Genomic DNA, 22,426 nt, shown 5'->3' with positions numbered 1-22,426 from the left:
TAAAACTTGTCGAATATTTTCTGAAAGTGTCGAATATATACATTTGAGTGAAATATATTTTTTGAAAGTGTCGCATATATTTATTTGTTTCCCTAAAGGCGTGCCATACTCTTCTCATCTCTCATCATCCTCAAACAATTCAAACCCACTGTTCATTGACCAGAGGCTATATGCCGCGACGTGGATCTATAGTCTTCGTATCGTAAACGCGCCTGTTGCGCGGGTGTGCACGGTACAGGTTATTCTGGTTGAATAAAATTTGTGTCGAATAAAATTTGTGTCGAATGAAATTTTGGTCGAACAAAATTTTTGTCGAATGAAATTTGTGTCGAATAAAATTTGTGTCGAATGAAATTTTTGTCGAATGAAATTTTGGTCGAATAAAATTTGTGTCGAATAAATTTTTTGTCGAATGAAATTTGTGTCGAATGAAATTTTTGTCGAATAAATTTGTTGACAAATACAATTTTTGACGAACAATGTGTCGAATGAAATTGATGTCGAATAAAATTCTTGTCAAATAAAACTTGTCAAATATTTTCTGAAAGTGTCGAATATATACATTTGAGTGAAATATATTTTTTGAAAGTGTCGCATATATTTATTTGTTTCCCTAAAGGCGTGCCATAAACGTCCCCAGAGAGTGGAAAATGTGCATACATTGTGTGCGGGTAAGTCTGATTCCGATGACCGGGGTAATAATCTATCTGTAAAGCGCTCATGCCTGGATTACATTTGCCCCGGGCGCCGTACGATAAATTAGTCTACGATTGTTCGTAGACATCGTAGGAGGCTACGCGGGCTACGATGTTTTTGTCTACATTATCTACGAGCATCGTGCCATTGTGGCCCTTGGGGGCAGGCCGGGGCAAATCCGTACAGAGGCTGCTCGGAGATTGTACGGAAATCGTACAATTTGCATGCAGTAGCCGTGCAGTCTCCGCTAGCCTCCGCACGGAAATCATACGGAGCCCGTGCAGCACGGTGCAAATGTTGCGCGGACTCAAGGCGCGGTGACCGTACTTGCGATAGCTGTGCAATTGCCGTTCGAATGCCCCATGAGTCTACAATCTCCGTACGATTTTCTTTGCCCCCATGTTCACCGAAAAATCGTACGTTTGCTGCACAATCAGCTAGTGCGAGGCCTCCGGGCGATGCCCGTGCGGGGATTGTGCAATGCCACCTACGATATGTATACGGGCTACGGGCTTACGATTTTTTCAAATTTGTTTAACTTCTCACGAAACAAAATCGTAAACTTGGGCTGCGCGGAGCCCGCGAATCCTTACGAAAATCTCACGGCCGCCTCCTGCCACCGCACAGAGGCCGCACCGAAAAGGGGATACGAGCAGGATACGGGCTCCGTAGACTAGTCGCAGGCCAAATGTAATCCAGGCATTATAGGCACATCGTTGGATCGATGTATTGAGCGCTTTATAAACACGGAATAAGTGCATGAGTGTCCCCCCCCCCCCCCCCCACATTTGCTTCCTTTCCACTAGCGAAATTGATAAATTGGGATGATTCCTGGCAACTAGATGACCAAATATATAACTTTACATTTTATCTCGTGTATATTGATGACTAAATTTATTTTTGTCAATAATTAAAGTGATTTATTAATCTCGCTTGCTTGCAAACTTATTTGTACGCCGATATCCCATTGAAACGCGTGTAAACGCATTTCAATGGGATGACAGTTTTGTGAAACGGTTGTTGTTGTTGTTGTTGTTTTAATTTGTAGGCGTTTTTCATTCAGAAGTGAATATTTACGCCTCTTCTATCAGGATTTTTATTCCTTTAAAATTAGATTTACTTTTTTTGATATATAGATTTGGATAAATTGGATTTTTAAAAGCTAAACTTTTATTTAATGATGAAGAATTCAGTGGCTGGCGAGCAAAAGGCTTGTTATCGGTTTCATTTCTTAGATGTAGTTGTATTCCAAGACGGTTGAAATTAATATAATTGAATAAATTAATTCAGTTTTATAATTTTGGTTTTTAATTATGGCTATAATACTTTAAATGTATGTATTCATATATAAATTGTTGAACAAATTCGGTAATGATGAATTTCACTGAATTTGGATTATGGATGAATGAGTCTTAAAAAATTGTTATCAAAATGCATGAAGCTTAGTCTACGTATAGCGTCATCTTTCACGCGGCGTACATGTAGGTAGGCAGACGTTAATGCCAACGTAAAATTCCGAAGTTGAAATCTAAAAAAACCGAAGTGAGAGGTTTTTACTGGATAAACACGATCATTTTGACGTACTCTATTATCTATAGAATAAATTGAACTCGAAATAAATAGCTAAAATGGCAGATTACATCCAAACTACAGAAGATGAAAACGACCCAGAAGCCACTATCGAGCTGCCAGCCGAACCACCAAGCCCTGAAGGTGCGTCCATCTTGCTATCGACGATTGTCGCCCAGTTCCCGGGTGCGACGGGGCTGAAGTACCGTAATCCCGAATCGGGAACAATGCGAGGACTCCGTGTAGTAGAAGGCCGAGTGATGGCACCAGATGGCGTGTGGCAAAATCATCTCTACGTCGTCACATTCCCTAAAGGTAAATCAGAAATAAACTTTAATTCAAACTGTCTCTTTCGTTCGTTAGCCTCTGTCTGATTTGGGTAGGGTTGGCTCTTCGAGACAGAACAGCCCTATACGCTTTAGTGTTCACGCTTTGTGTAAAGAAACGTTACACCAAACTTGGCAAAACTACCGGCCAAATTCCATATTTCACAGGATGCATATCATGCATATCCGGTGCATCTTATTTTGAAAATTAGGTAGACTCTAAAGGTTTAACTTCTTCGGTTCCACTTACGAACTTGACTGAAATAATCCGATTAATGGTCCCTTTTTAGGAAATTATGGGTCAAAATCGACATCCATGATAAAAATCTTGCAGCGATATTTAAAACTCTCGCTGGGCATGACGTCATCTAAATCTCATTCCTTCTAGTCTACGCCGAAGGCAAAATGATTATAACGGAAAAACTGCATGCCATTACGAACTCGTCATAACAGTGACAAACGATCCAATACAATAGGGAAAATTTAAAAATCGTCCAGAGTCCAGCCACCTACACTGCATCATGGTCTTGATGTTGGTTCATAATCATATTCATACTCAAAGTCATATCATAGTTCATACTTCATAGAAATGTTGTTGTTGTCTTGTTTTATTGGCCTTTATCATTCATTTATGAATATATACGCCAAATTCAAATTGCATTACTTAAAAAAAAAGATAGAAGGAAACAATATCTGAGTAGAGTAGCCTTTTTAGCTTGAAGGCTAGCTGTAGTTTAAAATGTGAAATTCGATATTGATATTAATCATATTACTTAGCCCAAGTTGGCATTCATTACCCTGATTAAAAACTAAAGAGTGATGTAAACAAAATCTAAAATGCGTTTGTAATAACTCACGTCATCAGGATTCTTCAGGAACACGTTGAAGGTGAGCAAATCGCTACCACTTTGGTATCAAATTGTCACATTTTTGAAAATTAAAATATATGAAGAACATTGTTAGTTACATGTACATGTAGACTTTGTGGCATTTATTGCAGCTTTTTAATTATAACTTTGTTTTGATTAATTTGTTTGTACTCTACTCTGTATTCTCCAGAAAATAAACGGAAAGGTGATGATACACGAGAACTTCCAGTCGGAAAGACAAGAAAAACTGATGACAGGAGAACATCAGATCTGATTGTTCTTGGTCTAGATTTCAACACAACAGTAGAAGGCATGAAGGACTACTTCTCACAATATGGTGAATTAGTTATGACACAGGTAGGGTAAACAGCAGAATACAGTTAATAAACTAAAGCCTTTTACATTGAAGGACAATTAAAGCACGTTTACATCTATGTCATTGTAATTGACAACATTACTTTCCTATAATTGAATTTGTTTGAACTACTACCAAAATGCTCTTTTCCACATCGATCAGGTCAGTAATGACAGATTTGTTGAGATCATGCACTGATCAAAAGTAAATGTAAGCTTGCACTTATTGTGTGCAGTCATATTGCTCTCATAAAAATGCTTTGTGTAAGGCCCGAGTTATCTTGGGTTTCCTTCAACCACGGACACATGTATGGCTGATAAAACCGGTTGGTCTCCAATAAATTTCTTATAGTACAGATTTTGTATTGAATTTGTACATGTACATAACTAAAACTTGTTTTGAGCAGGTCAGATATGTGGCTAAAATGTTTATAAAATTCCAGTTTGCTTCCACAACAGTGAATTTCTCTCAATGTCTTCCTTCTCTATAACACCTACTGTATATGCGCGACCGCGATTGTAAGTTTATGATCGCTAGATACGCTATTTCTATCCATATCAAGTGACACATGAGAAGAAAAACACTCACAATTTTGAAAGCAAAATGTACTTTATAAAATAGGACTCAAACAATAAATGGCCCTCAATAAAAGAATATTAATTTTTTTTGTAAGAGAATCAAATGTGGCATGAAACTTCACCTGGTGTAAAAAAAATAATGAAAAGCAAGTTTTAGCTAAGTATTTACAACGTGAATGCAAAATCTATATTGTTGTCTCACATGTTAAGATTGATGCAGCGGATGAAATACATATCAACTCCAGGCTCCGGTGGTCACGTTGGGCTCCTATTTATGAACAGAAACTACTCTGGTCTACTGTGTCTATTTGTTAAAATAATTTGTTTTCAGAAATTCACACCCAAATGGAAGAAAAAAATACATGCTCGTACATCAATTTGATTATAAGATTTCTAATATGTTCTTAAAAAAACAAGGTTTACAAAGTTATTTGCTTTTCCCCACAGCTAAAGAAAGACCCCAAAGGCAAGTCCAAAGGTTTTGGTTTCATCAGATATCGAGACATTGAATCACAGAATGCAGTCAACAATAAAAGGCATAAGATTGATGATAGGTGGTGTGAGGTCAAATATCCAGATTCCCAGGTAGAGGTTTGTCATACCTGCCTATTTTTCATTACTTCTACTTTAATGAAACAGTCAAATTTGATTTTAAAGATACTATGTCCCTTTTGCAGCCAACATCAAATTCTGTAGAACTTTGCAGGGATTATGAATATGTCGTGTAAGTCCTATCTGTGAAATTTTAACATTACCAGTGTCCTAATATTCATATTATGCAAGGAAACCCATTTACTTGCTAGACTTCACTGTCAGACACTATTGAGTGACGGCTTTTTTTCTTCTTTGGTAATAACATATATAAAATGAGCTGTAAAGAGTACATGAGCATTTGTCTACATCAATAACCCGCTTCTTGTAATGGCCAAAATTAAACTGATTGAATCTTTGCGCAGCATAAAACGTACAACCATTCGGTACAATGGTCTGAAAATCAGACTATTACTTACTGGCTCTATAGCTCTTAAGTTGATTCGACTTATCTTCCCACTTAAAGACATTTTCAAGCCCCCTTTTTTTTAGGGAAGTTCTAAATTAGTATCTTTCGACTGCCGTTGGAATTTAACCTTTTCATTTTTTGGCCTGCAAATGGGACATTGTACCTTAAGTAATGACAAAATTTCACTAAACGATGTAGAATAATATCTATTTACTACACATTTTAAGGCACAAATGGCCAAGTTCATCTGGCATTTCATGGAAAAGAGAATTTATTCTTATAAGATTTTTCCTTTTTAATGTACATGTATCTAATGAGATATTTTTATTTTTCAATCATTACTAAAAGATGGGGTATTGCTAGAAATCCTTTAAAGCAAGATATGTACATGTATAGAGTTTGTATGGAATTCTTACTCCCTCTCCATTTTCTTAATGAACAGTGTAAGAAATTTTTCCCATAAATGAGATAAAATTTAAGGTTTTATAGATTTTGACAATGCTTTGGAATTACTTTTAACTACTCCTGTATTATTCATAATAGCTCTGATTTGCAGAGTATTCTTAAATACAGTACACAAAGATTTTATAGTGTTTTGTGGTTGATGGTGATGTTGCTGTTGTTGTTTTTGTTATTGAAAACCAGCATTAAATATTGATACTTACACATCCATGTGAAAAACTTAAAATTTCTATCTGGGATATGTTTTTATTTATTTAAGCCAAGTTAATAAGGTACTGCGAACATGACAAAATGTTCAACATTATCATTAATGTAGCTTAGTAACAGCATGACTCTAGCCATTTCATAATCCAAATCCGTTCTTTCCATCTCGTTTCTATAGCAACCAGAGAAGAGGAAACTGTTTGTTGGTAGGTTATCACCAGATGTGAAGGAGGATGATATCTATCAGTACTTTGCCAAGATAGGAGAGGTCACAGATGTATTCATTCCCAAAGAATTCAGAGGATTTGCCTTTGTTACATTAGAAAATGCTCAGATTGCACAGAGCCTAATCGGCCAGGATCATATCATCAATGTAAGTCCTTTTTAGCTGGTTACAAGTGTAAACAAATTTACTTTGTGTTTTAGAGTTGATATCAATCGCAGCTTATTTGAGATCAATATCAATTGCAACTATGTACATAGAGATGGGAGACTGCAAATTTGTGATTGATTGGGGGACTTGCGATTGATTTGGATCAATTGAGCTCTTTGTAAGACAGGGCCCATATTTTATGTTGAAAGATTTTGATTAGACTGGGGACTAGGGAGTCATTTAAGGTAACATGTCAAATAAAAGAAAAGGGGAGGCGGTTTGAAAACATGACTATACCATGTATTTTACTAATATTAGTCATCATGGAATAATTTGAGAATACAGACAGCCTTTGAAATCATAACTAAGATTGTGATCAAATCAATTATCTTTTTTATAATGTCTCTACAGGGTAACAGTGTTTTGATAAACTATGCTGATCCCAAGAATAAGCAAGGGCAGAACCCTCATCAGCAAGGCGGAAGGCCACCATTTGGTGGCAGAGATGGTGGTGGTGGTGGTAAGTAGCAGAAAATACAATATGATTTGAGCCTTGCTAAAGTGACTCGGTAACATTGTTGAAGGTTGATTAAAAAATTGTGTGATTTTGGTATGAAATGTTACTTATTATCTTCCTTCTACTTTACTAGCCCTTTAACATGCAAAAAATCCTGAAAATGTTCTCAAACCACAAAGATATTAAAGGTATTACAAAGTTTTGGTATAAGGTCATGAATTTGGTTCAAATTAATAATTTCGGAAGCATATGCGTTCCTACAATATTCATTGATCGTTGTCGCGGTTGAAATCGAGTCTAAAGTTATGAAATTATAACTAATAAACTCTTTATGTTGTATAGCTCCCTCTCAAGGTCAAGATATTAGTTTAGCTATGAAACAATGTTTCTTGACTAAAATCGACCGATTAGCTATTCCCGTTTGGAAATTACATATCACAACTACATATTCTGAGATTTTCATGGTCGCAGCTACCATTGAACGGCCATAGGCGCTATTTGAAATTTATCAAAATTTACCGGGAGCACCGGTAAATTTCTATATTCAATTTTTCTCGAAAACAGAAGTGTTTTAGGGGCTAATTTTTTTAGTGTTTATAATACATCCACAGGGGCATCCAAATAAAACAAAATTGTAAAGATTCGCTATCCACCCAATTTTCAAAATTTACCAAAACTTTGTATTACCTTTAAAGGTCAACTGGTCAACACCCTCTAGTGATTAACAGTAAATTCTCCGAACTATTTTTGAATTTTCCCAACCATTTTTCCATGAAAATAAGACAAAAAACAGGCTTTTAAAATCTTTCAACACTTAAATGTCTGGAATGGTATATAGAGCCAATTAATTGCTTTGTGACAATTTACATTGACCTAAAATGAAAATATATTGTAATTTTATAGTTGGGAGAATTAAGGTATCGATAACATCAGTTTTTCCCAATTTTTATCGACAATAATTGTCAGTTTTCACTTGAAGTTTCAGATTATTTTTAATTGTACATGTAGCATTGAAGTCACTACCTTAGCACCATTTTCTCTCATCTTTACAATGTTACCAAGTCTCTTTAAGATCTGAGTCATGATAATGATATAAGCATGATATGCTTCACATTTCTCTATCTCAGTGAATTCCCTAAGAAACTTCATTGTGTGCAGTCGTGTATTTAAAAAAATGCAGTGGTTTACCTCGGCATATCTGATGGTGCCTTGAGTAAAAAAAAAATAATGCTAATCTAGACCCCTGTTACACATACGTCTGAAAGTGGACTGAGGCCGCCTCCATCCAGTCCACCTCTGGATGTGGTTTGACGCCGGCCCGAGTCCGGACTCGGTCCTGCAATCAGTAGGTGTAAGACCAAAGTGGACTCTGTAACTCTGTAACAGGGGTCCTAGTCAAAGACGTGAATTTTTGGAGGAAAAAAAAAGTGCATTATGTAGTAGGTCAGTTGTGCAGACGAGCAAAATATTCATGAAAGAAAGAAAAATATATGTATATAATGTCTTGGAAATAAATTTTATTTGAAATCCCAACTCCAAATTTTTTTCTTTGTGCCTGTAAATTTCAGTATCTTATCTTTTGTTTCTCATTGCTCAGCTATCAGGTATTTTCTTCCAAAATCTTTTAAACATTCATAAAACATTAACATGTACATGTCTGTTTTATTTAAAAGGTTTCAGCCAAGGAGGTCGCGGTGGATACCAGAACGAGTACTTCAGGAACAAGCAAGGCGGTGGTGGTAATGATGGTAGTGGTAGTGGGGGATATGGGGGTGGGGGTTATAACAATATGAATACCCAAGGTCAAGGTCAAATGATCCCTAACAATCCCCAGGGTGGGGGAGGTGGTATGGGAAACCCAGCTGCTGCAGCAATGGGAATCTTAAACCCTCAAGGCAACATGAATCAAAACCAGCTCAACCAGGCTGTGTTAGCAGCAGCCTTGAACCAGGCTGGCTTGGGTATGGTAGGGAGTTTATTGATGGGTGGAGGTGCGGGAATGAATGCCTTACAGGCACAGGCAACCATGGCCCAGTCGGCTGCACAGGGCAACCCACAAACCACACCCCAGGCTCAGAATAACCCTGCCTTAGCAGCTGATTCAACGGCCTACCAGGCACAGCAGCAGGCCGCTGCGATGGGATGGGGTGCAGGGAACCCCGCCCAAGGGGCTGGAGATGGTACTGGAGGACAGTTCTATGGGGCAGGTGGAAAGCAGGCTTCAGGTTGGTAGACCTATACACTATTTCTATCATGCACCCACTTTGTGAGTTTTGGCTTCTGGTAGCTGGATGATGATCAGGTAAAACGCGAATTTTGTTCGAGACATACAGGACATTCGGACATTTTATAGCCTTCCGAATATACAAATAAATTGATGAAATATTTTTGTGGTTAATTTTCTATGCCAGGAAAAAAAATGGTTGCCAAAAGGGATTTTGTTTTTGATGAAAGGAATGAAAAATAGGCCTATAATGTACAGACAGAGAGGGGACTTCTTTAAGGCTAATTTCCCATTTACTTCAATCCATTACAAATCAACCTAGAACCTAAACGCAGTTTCTGATAGTACTTCGCTGTTGCCCAAAAAATATTTCCATTTATTACTTGTATGATTATTAGGCTGAAAATTATTGTCCTAATGTATTCCTCTTTTCCAGTACTGTATTGCCTTAACCTGGTCGTGTAGCCGCTACTAGAAATCTGATTTAGTGATTATTAAGACAAACCAATGATCAAACTGGTTATGTCCAGCTACCATGCATGTCCATAACAACTCAATTCATGATAGAAATCCTTCAAAACTATTATTATTATTGGTACCCCAGTCACTCTGACAAACCGACACCAGACCGACAGCAGAGTGACAGCAGAATGAAGAAAACGTCACTAAACCTGTTTGTCTGACAATCAATCGGTTTAGAGTTTTTTTTTCTTCTCAATGGGACCTAGGTATTTTTGGTGTGACTGAGATAGTATTATATTAGTACAGCACTAGTCATCTCTACTCTGACATGTGACAAACGTTGTACAGGATTGGCTTTTTCTGTGCCAGGATTTTCTCATTGAGTACCCTCTGCTGAACCCTGATGAGAAAGTGATCTTGCAGTGGCCCAACAAGTTATGTTTTTTTAAAGCCAGATCCCATTTGCCTTTGTACTGAGTAATTTAAATTTCAGTCAGTCTTTCCATTGTGTTCTAAGGTTATATATCTCCAATAAATTTTTTTTAGTCCTTTTTCATCTATTTTTAGACTTTTTTCATTTCATTGAAGGAATATACGTCTTTTACATTTATTCCGTGAAGAATATGCTTATACAAGCTGATTGTATGAATCTGCTCTAACCTCAAATTAAAGTCTTTTATGTCACAAATAAGCACAATATGTAAACACACATCACTCAGATCCTTTCTAGAAATGAAGTAACATTTAGTTCAGAGTTCTGCGCTCAGGTAAGTATGGTTACAGTCCCTTATGATATAGATGAAATAAATCACATGTGAAATTCCTTTCATTATGTAAATCATGGAATGTTCATTGTCAAAACACAGCTATATTTTTCTAATAAAAAGTTATTGAAATGAAAAGGAACAAAGTAGCCACAGTGTTGAATAATTTCAGACTTCAAAGAAGATTTCAATGCTGATATTGACTCTGGTGTGTCTGAGTGCAGAACATATAAATGAAAAGGGCTGTGTCTACATGTCACTGAATTAGTGTGTGTATTTGCCGAGATATATTTATTTGTATTTATATACTTTTGTGGAATGGTTTTTGGTGCTGAAAATGCCCCCTTCTCCCTCAAAAAGTTAGATTTGTATGAAATGAAGTCATGTGGTTGAATAAAAATGTAGATAATCCTTGTCAAATTGACAAGAATGGAAAAAATCTGGTGAAGCTTATCATATCTAGTCGATTCATTATGCAATGACTAGAAAGGTGCAGTTTAGTTGTGTGGAACACTTGGTTGTAAATGCTTGAACAACGTGTTATAATTACATTTGTGTGATATATTAAGCCTGATATAAAAACTCGTAGGATTTGTGATGTGTGTACTGCATGTTATGCTGTTCATGCAGCTTTTGTCAGCAATGAATGTAATATACTTCCAAGCTGCGAAATGTTCAACTTCCTCATAGTTTGTGATGTGTCTTTTGCTGTCAAAAGGTTTGGCAAAATACAAACCAACAAATGTGCTAAGTATGATTGTAACATTGTATATGGAGCTGTATTGAATGTCTAGAGATGTTTGTACATGATTGTTTACTTTCTATTATTCCTGTTAACTCAGTGATGAGTCTATGATGAGTACTCTTTCTTTTCAAATACAGCCTTTCTTCACTTTGTTTTCTTGACAGAAAGATGAAATGAGTATGTTGGATTTGTTGGTATATATTTGCCATGTCTGTGTTGATTTTTGAAATTTATGGCATGTCATTGTTGATTTGTTGAAAGAAATATGACACTTTTATTTCATTTCTTAGCAAAACATATGACCATCATCTATGTTGTGTAGATTGAAATACATTGTATATGCAGGGGTTTATTCTTGGTCAGTGAAGTGACATGATTATGTTGTTTGTTGACAAATATGTGATGGTAATGTTGAATATAGCGATAGAAAATGCCATGTATAAATAGTAATATGTTTGGAAAGATGTGAAATATGCCAATGTAGATTTGTTGTCTGAAATATGGCATAATGATGTTGGTTTTGACAGAAATTATGTTTATGTTGACAGAAAAATGACATGTTGTTGACTACTGACACAACTGTATTTATGTTTTGATAACAAAGTCGAATGAAGTGTATTCTTTGATATTGCTGGAAACACATTGAGTCTGTATAATAGTGGATTATTGTGTTTTGAATGACCATTTTTTTTTCTTCATGACTAAGTAAATGCATGTAGGAAAATGATCAACTTTTTAATCAGTGGTATGATACACACTTGAAGTGCATTGGCTTGTATGCTTAGTGATGGTGGTCTGAAAAGATATAATTTTTTAAAGTGATTGATGGTCCATGGTTTATAATTCAGATAATCCCTGCTAGTTGTAATGGCTCAAAGTTAGATACAAAACACTCCCCCTTTTCAACTTTTCTGATATAGATGCCTTTCGATAAAGTGCACAAAATGATCATAACCAAATACATCATAAAGAAATGATTGAGAAGACCACATTCAAAATTGACTTTTGTCCAATTTTATAGTAGGGTAAAGATCATTATTAGTACTGGACTGTCATAAATGAGATCTTGGTAGGTTTGATGGCAATGTGTTGGATGGAGCAGATGATTTTTATGGCTTGTATATATAAATGATGTACATGTACATACTTTTAAGAAGTTGATGCTGTTAATGTTATTTTGTTCTTTGGAATGTATGTGATGATACATGCTTTGTGATTGTCTGGTATATCGTATATATAAGGAAGTTTTCTTCCTTTTATCTTGTGGCATTCAAACTTTTTGGAAATGATTTTGTCAGAAGTACATTGACATAAACATACCTTTGTAATAAGCGATGTATTTTAATTTCTATTTTATTGATTTTTTAAAACATTTTTGATTGAAATGGATGAAAATGTAGTCGTAAAATTCAGACTAACATATTGAATGATGTTGTGCAGTCTGTTAAGTGACTGGTAAGACTGAATATAGAAATCTTTGAAAGAATTTGAATGGGTAAAAGGCTGTGTTTCATACTGATTAGCTGATGTAGCACACTCAATATTTGGTTGGTTAGAAATACATGTGACCTGTGTGATAATGTTCATGACTAAAAGCAAAATGAAGGACGTTTTATTTATATTGTAATTTTCCCTGAGGTATGAGTAATTCATGTAATCTGTGATATTTAGTGTGTTTGCTTGGCTGCCTGCACTACAGTGTCAAATCTGTTGTTTGAGTTTGCTTTAGGTGTTTTGAAAATGCTCCATAAATATTTTTGATGTTGGAAAGTGATTATGGTGTAAACTGTAGTTTGCTTCTTATTGTGGTGAGACCATTGTTTCTAACTCGTCCGTCTGAAAGTGGTGTAAGAATACAAATGAGATGTGAAAAGTGAAGTGATATGAGGTGTTTTTTTTTTTTTTTTTTTTTTTTTTTTGGGGGGGGGGGGGTAGTCCATCTTGATATGAAGACTGCAAGTGGTAGTTTTGTTTGTGTAGTTGTGTCTTATAGTCACTTTGTCATTTAATAGGTCTTGTCAGTCATTTGTTTACAATTTAGGCAGTGACTATGAAACATTGAACAGAGTGAAACCCTTATCAATCAACATACAGTCAGTCCTCGGAGATTGAAATCACCAGTGAGATCTCCATTATACAGCATGGGTTGTGACAAATGATGAATGCCATCATCTTTTCCATTTATATCCATACATTCTTGTATGCACATTACCAAGGAACATAATATTATACAATTCAAGTGAGTTGAATTGTGGAAAAGCACAAACAGAGCTGCCAACCATTCCGTTTTTGCCGGAATTACTCCGTTTTTTCATCCAAATTACGGTATTACGTTTTTTCTTCATAAAATACGTTTATACATATATATATATATATATATATATATATATATATTTTTTTTTTTTTTTTTTTTTTTTTTTTTACATACCACATTTCAAACAACTGCCCCAAAATGGTGATTTGATCTCAAATTCAAGAGAAAACTAATTTTAAAACATATTTGAAAGAGAAAAATATTTTCAAAAAGAATGAAATGCCGATAATAACAAAATAACCAAAACAAAAATACCTGCTTGTATGGAAAAAAAAAACAGCATGAGGAATGAACATTTCTGCATTGGAAGTGTGTCGCGCGTGGTTGTAAGTTCCGTTTTTATGAATTCCTTTTTTTTGCTTGAAATTCCTTTTTTTTTTGCCATCATGATTCCTTTTTTTGGTCGCACAAGGTTGGCAGCTCTGCACAAAAGTTAAAAAAAGAAAAACAAAAGATGTTGATGCAATTTTGAAAGTAGTTTGACAAAATATGAAGAAAGTTGTATGTGTTCAAAAGCTGAGATCACTATTGATTCCACCGCAAGGTAAATGGGAGATCAGAAGTTTCTCCAGTCTCAAGTTCTCTGTTTTGTTTTAATTTTGTTCAAAGTATAGCATTAGGGTTTCAATTCGGTTTTAGGTTCGGTTTAGGGTTTCCAGAGATGCCAACCTCTCGACACAAAAAAACAACAGACTGAGTATCCTAAAAATAAAAAATAAACAGATTTTGGAGAGGAAAAAAAAATCAGATTTTCACGAAAACTCGACACTACCACAGTAAAATTTCAGAAAAATGTTTTACTGGTAAGTTCGGTCAAGTAAAATGTTTGCTCTGTCATTAAAATTTAATGAGAAAATTATAAAGCAAAATTTGTTTGGGTGTATTTTAAGAGGTGATATCGTATTATCGTATTTCACTCTTATTATCGTACTACATACGATTTTATCGTACTGGTTGGCATCTCTGTCCCGGTTATGTATAGTGTTTGGTTCAGGATTGAAGTTAGGAAATCAGTGTAGGAAACTACTGCTGTCGAAGAGCATGATAAATAATATACAAACTATTCAGGTGTATGCAATTTTCATATACCTTCTTTCATGTGTTCTTACGAAAAAATATACTCCCCAGCAATTCAGCATTTATACTTATCAAAATGATTGGTCATTGTCTATATAGGAACAGATTGGAAATTTTTCTGACGTTACATCACTGGATATACATCATATACATTATGTATAGATAGAGATCTCTAAAAGCAAAACATCCAACTCTTAACTTCTTATTAATCCAATCTGACCAGTGTATGTATGTTTGCTTTCGTTTTGAGTACTGTATCTTGTTGTTGGGATTGGAATGCCCCTGAAATGAACAAAATAAGAAATAAATTGAACTCAAACCAAGGTAAATAATGATATTGAGGAAACTGTATTTAAAACGTAGGCCTCGATCACAGTACGTCAAGGCAAAAAAGGGGACATATTCAGCTCAGTGATATCATGTAACGGTGGCTCCCCACCCCTCCCCCTTGCAGAGTAGCTTATATTTAACAACATGTAAGAGGGGGGGGGGGAATCTTCTTCAGCCCGTCGATACATTTTACTCTCTTCCTGCAAAACCATGGTATAGCCGTCTGTAATTTCCTGATTAATCAAACATTCGTGTTCAACTGGTTAAAGGGAAATCCTACCCTAATAGACGAGTAGTCTAAAAGATAGACAAATTAGAGAAGCAAACTGATGAAAGTTTCAATTAAATCTGACTAAATATATCAATGTAATATGTAGTTGCGGTCTATTTTCACATCTCCAATATGTAAGACGACTAAAATTAAATTTTAAAAAAAATCATTATTGCTCAGGAGGGTCTATTCTTTTTAAAAGACCTATAATAATATGATATCTATATAATGTATTTTGAGTAGTGCCCCAAGGGAGAAGGAACTTGGGAGAAAAACAGAAATTAATGATATTTTTGTACACGGCAAATGGGAGAGTTATCCACGTCTACGTCACCATTCACTGACTGAACTACCAATTTGAGATTCGTATAGACTTAGTGATCTCATATTCTAAACATTCATAACTGGTTATTGGTCCGATTCATTTCTAACTTTTGCCATTCTGTTTCTGTCATTTTTCTGCTTTCATACAAATCAACTTATGACAAGGTCAAGGGTTGGATTCCTTTTTTAAGGATGTCACTTGCAGTGGAAAGTACAAGTACATGCAAGCTCTATTACACAGTGTACAAAGCGTGTTCACGCATGAAGGCTTTACAAGGAAATAGCTCTCCAATATGTAGGCCTAATGTACATTAATACATTCGATATACATTGCGATGTCAAACATTCTTTTCCAGCAGGATATGACAACATTTATCCTGTCGGGATTGCGGTTTTCCTAATCTAGATACTCTGCTCGTGATAGCTAGCTCAAATTTTCTTGACCGATTGTGCTCTGTATAAAGTCCAATCCCAAACAATCGGAATAAGCGGTAAACAAGATAACGAGTTTAAAAATCTGTGCATATTGTGGCTCACTTCTATACCAATACTTAGTTCATGTTTTAACAATGGTTGTCAGGCTGCTAAGGATTCGGAGACACATGCTGTGAAGTTTTACAAAACAGTTGGAGTGACAAGAACTGTACCTGAATTCACAAGAAAGATTTTGACATGGCGTCAAGTCAATGTGCTCTTGCAGTATTTCATGTGCAATTGTAAACTTCTCAAGTTGTTCTACGATAAGGTGCCTAAACTTGTTCCACTTAAAAAAAAATGTTGTCTTGCCTTAAGTTTATTTAAATCACCGATCGTCACCTACTTCACCAAAAGAGTTCTTGATAAGGAAGGTGCCAAGCTGGTCGACCGAGTATTACTTTGAGGAGGACCAGTATCAACAAAGTTTGGACGGCATCGTGTAGAAAGCACAATATCACAAAGTAACACAAATACTAAATCAAGGCCCGACCATTCTGCACATGTGTTAAACAAATAAAGTTTGGTGAAATATAACGAAAATAGGGAAAAACACGGACAGCCTGGCTCGAGTTCAAGGAAACATAACACTGAAAATAAAATTATATTTAGAGCCTAGAGGCATATACCAATTATTACATTGTCCTGCTTTAATACTACGGAATAAACGTGCACTAAGTTTACTGTCTTTGACGAACTGATCATACGAGGTTCACACATTACAGGGTATACAAGATGATTACCAGGATGATACCGAGAATGGTTATGAGGGTGATGTCGATGTTATGCGTTCTCGTCAGACGAGTAGGACGGAGATCTAGGAGGAGGAGTAGTTGCAGGTACTCAAGGATTAGCAATGGCAGGTGAGATTATTACCCCCAAAAAAGGAAAGAGACCTTGTGTAAATATAATGATGCTTACACAATCGCAAAAAGTTACAGAAGTCTGAAATTGTAAGCCTAGCTAAAGCCTAGCTTTAGAGTAGGCCGAATGTAATTAGCATATTTCTATAACTACGCTATAGCGGTGACGTATATATATCATATAAAAATTTGTCGAGGGAGGGGGGGGGGGGGGAGCAAAATATCCGAGCCAACAGTGAACCATGTATTTTTTGGGAGAAAATATATTTTCTAGACCCTTAATAATAGCTGGGGGGGGGCGACATCCGTTGCTCTATATGATCTTTTTGTCGAGCCTTCGACAATGTTATTTACCAACTATTGTGTCATTAATGGTGTGTGGATTTAATTCAGTTACTTGCAAGCTGGCGATCAATATTGTTCCTGCAACATTCTGGGATTAACGGTTTGTATTGCAAACCGAGCAAAAGAACATATTGAAAAAGAGGTTTGAACAGGATTTGCATAATTTAATTTTATAAGGGAATTTTGTATTTTACCCGGTTGATAATGCCCCGTGCCCCTCGTACTTGAGTGAGTTTGTCATACATTGTATACCTATGTTGGGCATGGAAAGTCGCCTTACAGAAGTACTAGTACATGATTGTATAGACCTATTTCTCTACAGGTATAGACTTGAACTATATTTTTAGCCGTAAGTTTGGTGACTCGAATGTTTGTTTTCCCGGATCTCGGTACTTTAGACCCCATTCTCACTCACTTCGTTGAACCGGTCTACGCTAGACCGACCGATCCTTCGTTATTTGTCTTCACACCGGCAATTTTAACCTAAATGAAAACCATGATTCCGTAGAAACAGGAACAGTTCCTGTTGCTTTAACATCACGGGTTATAATACGCACTGCCGATGTCACAGGCGATTGGTTCCGGGGTTCGTTTCTGTATTTATTTTGTTTTTTCCTGGTTTGTAAGATACTTATCAAATGAAAAGGATGAGAAACTACAAGTACTTAAAATAAACCCAAATTTGATGTGAATAAACGCACAAAGACTACGATATTACACCTTGCTATATTTTACTGACAGATCGTGTGATACAATAAATATTAAGTGGGGCAGATTATTCAGTTACTGTGATAGACTGCGTCTAGAGCAAAGGTCGAAATCACAGATTAAAAAATGATTATGATATGCAATAGTCGTACCAGGGCAGACGGACAAGCATGGAAAAATGAATGACCTTGAAGGCCTGTCAGATCAGTGGCGGATCCTGGCCCCCCAAAACAGGTAAATTTAACCTATTCTTAAAATAAAAAAGAAGACGGGGCAACCTCCCCCTAGCACAAAAGGGGGGGGGTGTTAATTAAAAAAAACTGTTCCTTACCCACCCCCCCCCCCCCCCCCCCGCTTATTCGCCGGCTGGCTGACTCGTCGCTAAACATTTTTTTTCACGAATTGGGCCCCCTTTTTGGTCCCTCCCTTGCCGCCAACTGGATCCGCCCCTGTGTCAGATTAAATGGTAATGTTCACAATCATTGGCGAATCGCGGGGTTATGTGCATAATGTTCCATTTATCGGGTGGGGGGGGTTGACGGCTTGCCAGCACTTTGTTTCAAAATATGTCTCCCTTACAGAGAATACATTACTGGATCCGCCACTGACAATAATTGAACAGCATGAGGGACCTAGTTCAAATGACAGGAAAGGGAAAAGGGGTGAAAGAAGGGGGGGGGGCTATTAAACAGAGAGAAACGGTGGGGGGGGGGAATGAGAGAGAGAGAGAGAGACAGACAGAAAGGCAGACAGAGAGAGCTAGAATGAAATAATGGCAGAAGCCGCGCTTCTGGGTGCGGTGGGGGATAAGTTTAGAGTGCCCCCATTTGTTAAGTACCCTCAATGTGCCTCGTTTTATTTATAATAATTGTTTTTTTTCCTTTCAATTAAGTTCTCTTTTCACAATTGTTAAGTGCAACAATATTAGAATCTGATATATTAATGACAATTTCAATTTGACAAGTGCCCCTTATTCTTTCTAAGGAATGCCCTTTCCCCATATGATAAGCGCCCCTTGTCCTTTCTGACTAGTGCTCAATTCCAACCCTTATTATTATTTGCACATTTTCACTTCTGATAATAAAGTGTCCCGATTAAAATCTTATAATTGCCCCTTTTACTTTTACAAGTGTCAATTTAATGTTTTTATAGGAAACCTTCCCCCTGGCGATTAATTTTTTTTCACCTCCCACAAGTACCCTTTTTCAATAATTATATGCTCCCTTTGCTACTTTTTTAATTTTTAAATTTTTTATAAGTGTCCCTTTTACTTTCTATTACGTGCCCTTTGATAAGCGCCCCCTTTTACCTAATTCCCATTGTCGCTTGCAAACTGTGCGCTCTTACAGTCACATGAAGGACAATATCTAGCTTCAATCAATGGGAGTAGCTGTGTATAGTAACGGTTACCCTATTGCTTTTATCAAATAATTGTGCCCAAATTTCAAAATAACGAACTGTTTCTTTAAGAGATGTAATTGTAATGCTTTCAAATGTTCCTTCTCTAGAAAATGAGAAGGTGATCAATTTGCTTTCTGGACTGGTGGTATGGTTTTGAGCGAGTTTTAAACTCAAGGCAAGTGCAAAGCAAATTACCAAAAGCCAATCGTAACAATAATTATTTTGTACTCTCTACATTTTTTTTGCCACCCCTCCTCTCCCCAGAATTTTTTTTTCCCTTTTAACTTCCATCACATAATTTAAAGCGACTGAGGGCAGTATTGTTTTCTTCTCGAATTCCTCCAAAGCTCACTTACTCGCACTGATAGTTCATCTAATTATGGAACCTTAAAGGCCTTATTCATTCTTTATTTATGAGATTGCCATTAAAACCCCATCAAGATAGATTTTTGTTAACAAATAAAATCGCAATGCAAATTTGCCAACTCGCTTCCATCGCTCACAAATAAATCTTGAACCACGGAAAGAGAAACAAAGTAATAAAATGTTGAAGATGATTCTTAAAGCGTTATTAATTAGAGTGCAGGGGTAAATTTATTAATGTCTCATATTTTTGTTTTGAGATTATCTTGTGTTTAGATGCTCCTTTTAAAAGAAAAGTATTTTTGGAAATGAAAGGTGTACAGTATATGAGAAGGAATGAGACGGCCTCCTCACGAACCCTAGCACCCGAACACTCTCAGAACTATTGTAAGTCTGTATATTCAACGGGACTACTGTCCACGTAAGTTCGAATGAAGTAACCTGAAGTCTATTTAAAAAATAAAATTAGTTCAGTTACCAGCCCTTTTTCAGGACATGAGTTAATGAACCGCTATTGAATTCCAGAAGGGAAGAAACACCATCGTGAACACAAGTTTATCAGACACCATTGGGGGACTCATCAAACGATGGAGCTGCCGCACCCCCTCCCATTGAATGTTCACGTCCACCCTCCACCACCTCCAGTCAAAACTCTTCTTCGGAGTATTTAGGAGGAAAAGAATCCAAGATCCAAGAATGGAAGAGAGAAAGTAAAATAAGAAAAACGCATTATAACTTCGACCCGCAATGCTACATTGGGCAGTTCATGTACATCCAACTTCTCCATCTGAAGGGTTACCGCCCCTTATTCCTGGACACGCCATCTATAAAACATCATATCATTTCCTTCATAATCATCGTCATTAATCTTTTGTCTACATTCTTTTATCAAAATAGAAGAAAAAAGAAGCTTGTCGCATGATTGCCACCGACCTTATTGTGAAAGTAAGATAATTATTATGACCGTGGGAAGGTAGGACTAAATGTTAATTTTAATGTTAATTTTAAATGTTAATGCAGCAGCGGATCCAGGATTTTCCAAAAGGGGGACCCGAAGCCAACGAATGCGCAATCCCTTCCGGATGGGGTCCAGGAAACCGCCTTATAGGACCCCCGGACGCTCTCGAATGATATCAGTCAAAGCCCCACTGTCCTACTTGTAGCCGACTTGCTCCCTCTATATAGAAAACTTCCCCAATCGGTGCCTGTTTGTCCCCCATGATCCTCCTTTTCTTATGTTAGTTGAGAGCTGAGTTAATGAAATAGCCATCTGTCAGTGACCTCGCTGTGTGGTCTAATCCCTTCTGGCCCAGTAGTGCTGACGGTCTTTAAGAACCTTCTAGATCACCGCCTTGAGCAATAAAAACACGGGTTGCAGGGACAGAGCCAAGCCGGAGGTCCAAGGGGTGGAGCCCTAGGATCTTAGCAATCCAGAATCTTCAATAGACATCTTTAACGATAGAAACTCAAAATTATCCCTTTAAATTTGCACAATTTTCGTTGGAAATATATATTATTGTTGGAATATGTACTAGCACACATACACATTACACACACTATTAATTTTAATGAACAAAGGATTGTCTTGGGAGTCAGTCTTCTTTCTTGACGGATGGGGTCAGAACTTAAAATTTAGAACCTTAAAGATGGCCGTCAAGAGCAACAGAAAATTATTTATTACCCCCCCCCCCCCTTCAAATTTCATAGCCCCTATCGTTTCATTTTAGATTCATCTCTCTTTCTCAATGTTATAGAACATTTTGTCCCCGTACTGTATAGGCACATGTCGATCCATCTCATCGGCAATGTAATCTGTGGGTAATCTGTAGGCTTACAAAAAAGGGGGAGGGCCGCGGACGAACCCCCCCCCCCCCCCCCCCCCCCGCCTCGATACGCCACTGATTCATACATTTACGTAAGAATTTTCTTTTGTAACCTTTTCTCTGTCTTTTCTCCTTTTTTCTTCCGTCGCCCTCTCTTATTTTTAATTAAAAAAAGAAAGAAGATATTTGTCTAGCCGCCAAGGGGGGGGGGGGGGCGGTTCGGTCCCCACCTGGATCCGCCACTGTATTGTACTGTGTATATCTGGCCGTGTCTGAAAAAGAGTTGCGATTGATTTGAATAAATGATATCTCAGGTTGAATGGTTAATATTGTGTGATTTGTGATTGATATGAGGGTCTGCCACGGATTCAGATCAGTCGCAACGAAGGCAGGACACTGGTACAAATGATTTTAAGAGACTTATATTGTCAAATTATTCCCAGATCTCTCTCTCTCTCTCTCTCTCTCTCTCTCTCTCTTTCTCTCTCTCTCTCTCTTTATCTCTCTTTTTAATGCATGTCATTGTCATATGAATTCGGAACACGCAACGCCCCTACCCCCCTCCCCCAACAAAAAAAGCCATACCAAGCCGAGAGAGGGCGAAAAGGCAAACCATGGAATTACACATTGGATTCCCATGGGCTGGTGAGCGTATTTTGAGTTGGATAATTATAACGTCATCTTCGGCGGCTTGAATACGAAGGACTGGTCAGATTCTGGACTAGGAGAGAGAGAGAGAGAGAGAGAGAGAGAGGGAGAGAGAGAAAGAGAGAAAAGTGAGCTTGTGAGAGAGGGAGAAAATTGAGGGAGAGATAAAGAGAGTTAAAGGCAGGGGTTTTAGGCATTAAATTACCGTTAGATGAGCATCCAGGGTGGGGGGGGGGGGGGGGGGGGGAGGGCCCCCGGAAGCTCAGGTTTTAGGCACTTAATTACGGTCAGTTAAGCATATTTTGATACCTTATTTGTGACACTGGTAGGTCACTAATTGG

At 37.1% G+C, this 22,426-nt stretch overlaps 1 protein-coding gene across 2 annotated transcripts; it reads left to right on the top strand.

Annotated features, from left to right (window-relative positions):
- The first annotated feature begins 2,147 nt into the window (after positions 1-2,147).
- On the top strand, positions 2,148-12,918 carry LOC575362 (TAR DNA-binding protein 43). Of its 2 annotated transcripts, none has more exons than XM_030987213.1 (6): positions 2,148-2,580; positions 3,651-3,817; positions 4,841-4,978; positions 6,238-6,432; positions 6,844-6,952; positions 8,623-12,918. In XM_030987213.1, the coding sequence occupies exons 1-6, from the start codon at positions 2,325-2,327 to the stop codon at positions 9,180-9,182; spliced, it is 1,425 nt and encodes a 474-aa protein (XP_030843073.1). In that variant the 5' UTR covers positions 2,148-2,324; the 3' UTR covers positions 9,183-12,918. The 2 variants fall into 2 exon arrangements, with proteins under 2 accessions (XP_030843073.1, XP_030843072.1); XM_030987212.1 differs by having other exon boundaries at positions 4,841-4,984.
- Positions 12,919-22,426: the final 9,508 nt, after the last annotated feature.

Source organism: Strongylocentrotus purpuratus, unplaced genomic scaffold, assembly GCF_000002235.5.
Source record: "Strongylocentrotus purpuratus isolate Spur 01 unplaced genomic scaffold, Spur_5.0 spur5_scaffold_16, whole genome shotgun sequence".
Lineage (NCBI taxonomy): Eukaryota > Metazoa > Echinodermata > Echinoidea > Camarodonta > Strongylocentrotidae > Strongylocentrotus > Strongylocentrotus purpuratus.
The sequence above is the reverse complement of the archived record's forward strand: the minus strand, read 5'-3'. Positions and strand labels throughout refer to the sequence as shown.